A 6,000-nucleotide genomic window follows, 5' to 3' on the forward strand; every position below is an offset into this window, starting at 1 on the left:
AGAACTCGGCAATAACCTATTTGTGCAACAGTAACTAGTGGGCATGACTGCATTAACCCCAAAGAGAACATATTATTAAATATCTGGATATGGCTGATGGGTTTGTGATTGGGTTACTATAATGAAGGTGATAAATTATTATTATTTTTTTTTATATATAGCGCCAACATATTCCGCAGGTCTTCTTACAGTCCGTACATTCAAAGGGTCTGACAAAACTAGAACCCAGCATACTAAGACCAACGGAATTATTATTAAAAGAAGGACCTCTTTAAGTAAACATCTACAACACCAGGTTTAGTAAGAGAGTGAGAAGAGACCCTTGCGGGCAGTGTCCTTTAGGGTATGAAATCAATGCTCGCTTCCCTGTGTATTTCTCTATGTTTAAAATACAAACCGTGCGTCTGGTACGTGTACGTTTGGAGCTGGGGGTCCATGAGTGGCAGCCGCTCAAAGAAGAAGAGTCCCACCACGTGCTGCTCCATCATCACATTCAGTAGTTCATTAGTGTCTATGACTTTGGGGCAAAACAAGCACTCAGAGCTAAATATGATATAAACCTGGAAAAATATGGCGGTAGCCAGTGACATAGCACTGCTTTACTGATCCCATTAATTTATGGTGTCATAGAATATAATTTAGGGAGACTTTTAGGCAGGATGAAGACCATACAAGGTACTAAGAAGGTCTCACCTGTCCCGCAGATGTCCTGTTGCATACAAGTTATTATACTGGTATTTATTTCATACATTGAATATATTAACAGCAATATATTAAATCCTTATCGAAGTACTTATCTTTAATAATATTATATATATTCCCTGATGGAATCTTCTGAAAACATCATGTATCTACTGAGGCACATCTAATTTTTTGTAGCTGTCCAGTTGGCGGCTGGTGGGCTGCGGGGGAGCACTGATGATGTCAGCACATGTCTCAGCCAATCAGCCAAAGCGTGGGGCTGATTGGACGTTGTTCTGAGAAATGTTCTTTTTTGGGTCCTCAAACAGTAGGGGGGGATTTAGTTAACGTTCCCCGTATCCTTTAAGGTCTAAAGTTAGCTGCTGACGGCAGAAGACCAGATCACTCCAAGCTGCTTGGACGGGGCGTTTAAAAAATAAGAAGCCAAGAAAAGTACAGCGAAACTTGAAAAGTGTACTTCTTGGCTCAGTTTGGCGATCATTGATAGAATAATAATTTGTTTAATTTTAAGTTCATGCATCAATAGACTGTATTTCTTGCACTCGTTTCTATTTAAAATCCTCTCCTATGGATATTATTCTTTGAAAAAATGGTATAATTGTTTTTATGAAAAATACCAAATGCCTGAACAAAATGTTTGCAAGTAATTGGGAGGCGACATAAATGTTCTGTGTCTTTTTTTAATAAAATATAAACTCCTCATCCCTAAACCAAGGAAAAGTGTTTGGATGTGATCTAAAAGATTTAAACAGTTAAGACACAATTAAACAGATCAGTAGCGGAATACTACCAAGACATTTCACAAGGCATTGTAAGATATTTTCCTATAACTGTGACCATACATATTGGTTAAAAAATTTAATTGACTCGAAATTAATAGGTATTTGGGTAACTATATCACCTTTTGCATGTCAGATAAAACCTTAGATCCAATACTTTCTTTCTTATTAATTTGATTATGAAGAGCTGACATATTCTGCGGGTATGCTTAATTAATTCTAGCATATACTTAGATATATTGTACTTTCTTTGAAGAAGAAATGGTAAATTTGGCTTTTCTACCTTAGCGGTGTACAAAAAGCCGTGATAGCATATAGGTAATTTATCTCCTTGTTGTCCTCTTCCATGGACCAGTGGGGGAAACTGATATAGATGAGAGATCTGACATAGAGACATAGAATTCGACAGTAGGTCAGAGCCATTCGGCCCCCGTCTAGTCTGACTGTTTCTTGCTTTAAAGAGTCCGACCTTGATTAGTCCTTGGTCTTATAGTACCCGTGCTAATGATAAACTAATGCTTCAGTGGAATGCATCACAAAACAATTTTTAAGGGACAGAAATGGCAAGGTCGATTGATAAGAAGACTCCAAACCTTTGGTTAAAACTATTATTGCATATTAATATATATACCGCCAAGCTATTCTGAAATCCGGTAACTCAACTCCACTCTGGAAAATACTAAATAGTTTTTGTTCTATTTCATTTTTGTTTAAATAATTTGAGTTCATTTATATACTTCCTCTTATAAACAATAAGCTTTATGCAGATAATATCAAAATGTAATTTCTGCTTCTCAATTAACTTTCCATTATGTACAACGTTTGGGACTTCTTTGCGCATTCTGCCACCTAACTGATTTGCTACATGGCAATTAAAGAAACCCTAAAAATTCTGTTTAACACCTATGTTTTATTCCATAAGAACGAGTTGTTTATTTTTGTATTTTTAAGTCAATAATTTGAAGCCGATAAAAGTAATTTGAACTTGAATACATAGAAGAGAACGATGCTCTATGAAATGGGGAAATATCGCTAGAATTAAGGGAATATCTGGCATTTTCCTATGTTCTTGGACTTATTCTGTGACCTTAGAAAGCGGTAACCGTCAAAGCTGGTCACGCAACAGGTAAAAAAATTAATAAAAATAAAATAAAATTCATTGGTAGCGCTAATACCATTGACTTGATTTTCAAGAAGCTCGCTGCTGTGATAGATTAAATTAAAATTGCAAAGAGATGAATACAGAATGAAACAGACAGGGAATGAATCATTGACCAGCGATCGTGTTAACTCATGTTGGGGAAATGTGTATACATCATCTGCACATGGCGGACCTTGTGGTTTCTGTCTGTATGGCTCAGCCTGGATTTCTATCAATAATTGTCTTTGTATCTTTAGGGGAATTTGTTTCTGCAGTAAATACACATAAAATAAGTTAATTCATCCCTCCAAACGCTTTATAAACCTTCTGATCAGCGGCGATTTTAAAGATAAAGAAATTACGGTGAATCAGAAATTTAGGTTTCGAATGATATAATGATATTTTTGGCTTAGTTCAATACATGCCTTCATCTTGCTGCTGCAGATTAGCAGCTGAAGCCTCTTGTGTGCTTCTCCATTCTTCAACGTGGACCTTTCCGTGAGTAGCTAATTTGGTGATATTTTAGGTAATAAAAATGTGCTGCCCCAGGAATCAGAAGGCAAGCAGCAGATGCTAGAATACCATAGGCCGTATGTAGAAAGAACAAACGGTTAATGTGGAGCGATCAGCAGGGATTCTCCATTGGTTTCTCCGCAATTGGTCTTATAGACCCAGTGTGTCACACCTTAACCCAATGAGCATAATACTACTGCATACAGCATCCGTCCACAGGGGAGTTTGATACTGGTTTTGTGAGTCGGACAGCCCCCCACTGAGTTTCACAATGGTATGGGAGTTGGACAGCCCACCGCGTAGTTTCACAATGATCTAGTTAGTTGAAGAGCCCACCACTTAGTTAATCCAATATTAAGTGAGTTGAGCAGCCCACCGCTGAGTTGCACAATGATTTAGTGAGTTGGACAGCCCACCGCTTAGTTTCACAATGATCTAGTTAGTTGAACAGCCCATCGCTTAGTTTCACAATTATTTAGTTAGTTGGACAGCCCACCGCTGAGTTGCACAATGATTTAGTGAGTTGGACAGCCCACCGCTGAGTTGCACAATAATTTAGTGTGTTGGACAGCCCACCGCTTAGTTTCACAATGATCTAGTTAGTTGAACAGCCCACCGTTCAGTTTCCCAATGATTTAGTGAGTTGGACAGCCCACCGCTGAGTTATGTTTATTTAACGAGATACACAATGAGTTTCCCAATGGTTAAGCGAGTTGGGCTGCCCACCCCTGAGTTACACCAAAGTTATCCAATATACTTTCTTTATAGACATTATCCAACACTGCATTAGGCACTCTTTCAATAAGTGGCAGTGATTTCAACTCCTTCAAATAAATGAGTCCCATTGTTATTATTTTGTTTCTTCTTGTCTTAGGCACACCCCGAGGAACTGGTTCCATACGAGACTGAGATATATCGCCAACCCCAAGAATACTATCCTTATCTCAGTGACACTGAAAGCCATGGTAACTATATGGGGATTTTAGCCGTAATATAATTGTGAGGGTCATTTATAAAAAATCTTCTTATCAATGGCGGAATATTAAGAAAAAGTAATAATAATGATATGAGTAAATAGAATACTATGCTGTAGTAGAAAAGAATGTAGCAATGAAGATGCAAGGTGGGGCCATGGCCAGATTCATTTGTGGGTTGATTTAGAGATGGAGTTAAGGAAATAAAAGGTATTTTGGATGCTGCGGAAACATGTTGCCTAATAATATTTAAGCTTCCTTGTTAGAGCATTACTGGGAATACCCGGCCCCTCACCTGCACGGAGATCTGGATGGCTTCCCGGATTCTCAGCTCACGGAACTGCAGAATGTGCAGGGTCCACAGCTACAGCAGCTGTACCGACACATGGAACTGGACCACCTGCATGTCCTGGAACCAGGGCTGCCAGGACCTCATTCACACCTTCCCCTGGGACCTCAGGTTATTAGAATCCTTTATATATTCAGCGACGACGTATTGCACAGCTCCACATAATAGTACAAACTGATGGGCGATCTACGTCTATACAAAACCAACAGAACCCTTAATAATGCTTAAAATGATCCTAAACAGCATATAGTAACCTACCACCTTCCTCCTATACTCCACTAGCAGAGCATCCATGTGCTTCTTTAACACACGTAATGCTGCTGAGAACCTCTCATAGACTCATAAAAGATCAACAGGCACCTCAAACGTACCCCTTTACAGGGCTATACGGCTCAAACCCTAGAGCTAGACTCATCATTTATATTTATTCATCACGAAGATTATGATGCAATCTTTTTCTATACACCAATTGAACCTGGAACGACCCTTCCATTCATAAGATTGTGTACTTATTACATCTTGCATACAAAGTCATGTAAATCATCTTGAGTGTGTGTCTGTTTATGCCCACCTGAAGGTATCATATCTGCCCCGGATGTGTCTGCAATTCCCAGCCACCACCCAACCCAGCTCTGATGAAGAGGACCACGGGAGACGTAGCCCCCCATTGGAAGTTTCCGACGGGGAGATGGATTCACGAGAGCCAAACTATGGGATATTACAAGGAGAACCAGGTATAAAAAGCACTTGATCAGATTGTCATGGAAAAGGCCACATTGAAAATAAATCCCGTGAAGGAATTATTATGATAAAACATCTATGGTGTCTGTAGTATAAGAGATAAAGCTTCAAGGTTACCTGTAGAGGGCTTTTTCATAAGGAACACCTGCTGAGAATTCTTATTTTCTTCTACATTACAGGCAGCAAGAAGAAAATTCGTCTTTACCAGTTTCTTCTGGAGCTCCTTCAGAGCGGAGACATGAAGGACAGCATTTGGTGGGTAGATAAAGACAAAGGCACATTCCAGTTCTCTTCCAAGCACAAAGAGGCGCTGGCCCATCGCTGGGGTATCCAAAAGGGCAATCGCAAGAAGATGACCTATCAGAAGATGGCCAGGGCGCTGCGTAACTACGGGAAGACCGGTGAAGTGCGTAAAGTGAAGAAGAAGTTGACCTACCAGTTCAGCGGAGAGGTGTTGGTGAAAGCCTACGCTGGGCGGAAACTCTTCCATCATTGAGTTTGACAATTGAGCCCAGAATCCCAGAAGACCATCAAGAGCTTAACGTGGGTTCCTTTCAGTTAGGTCTTTGAAGTAAAAACTAAACAGTGGAATAAGTAAGTTCTCCTAAAAGAACTTTTAAAAAAAAAAGACTGTTTGCAACTTCTGCAAGTTGCGCGCCCATCGCCTTTTCAGTTCTTAAAACACTCAGGTACGAAAGACTCCGTTGGTGGCTTAAGAAGACATGAAAAAGTCATGTTGTAAATACAATTAATATTATGGTAATTATTTTTATTTGGGAAGGGGTAGTTAAACGGGTTTGT

General features: G+C 39.5%; 1 protein-coding gene across 1 annotated transcript; it reads left to right on the forward strand.

Annotated features, from left to right (window-relative positions):
• Nucleotides 1–570: 570 nt before the first annotated feature.
• LOC149276277 (transcription factor PU.1-like) lies at nt 571–5,695 on the forward strand. Its single transcript, XM_089503830.1, has 5 exons — nt 571–576; nt 4,010–4,100; nt 4,376–4,569; nt 5,036–5,192; nt 5,379–5,695. The coding sequence occupies exons 1-5, from the start codon at nt 571–573 to the stop codon at nt 5,693–5,695; spliced, it is 765 nt and encodes a 254-aa protein (XP_089359956.1).
• Nucleotides 5,696–6,000: the final 305 nt, after the last annotated feature.

This window comes from Sceloporus occidentalis, unplaced genomic scaffold (assembly GCF_023333645.1).
Source record: "Sceloporus occidentalis isolate IW3139 unplaced genomic scaffold, rSceOcc1.0.p SCAF_243, whole genome shotgun sequence".
In the NCBI taxonomy this organism is placed as follows: domain Eukaryota; kingdom Metazoa; phylum Chordata; class Lepidosauria; order Squamata; family Phrynosomatidae; genus Sceloporus; species Sceloporus occidentalis.

Excerpts from the sequence above, each read along its gene's own strand:
- LOC149276277 (XM_089503830.1), top strand. Across the intron at positions 4,101-4,375 it reads CAGTGACACTGAAAGCCATG|AGCATTACTGGGAATACCCG; the intron begins GTAACTATATGG and ends CTTCCTTGTTAG. Across the intron at positions 5,193-5,378 it reads GATATTACAAGGAGAACCAG|GCAGCAAGAAGAAAATTCGT; the intron begins GTATAAAAAGCA and ends TCTACATTACAG.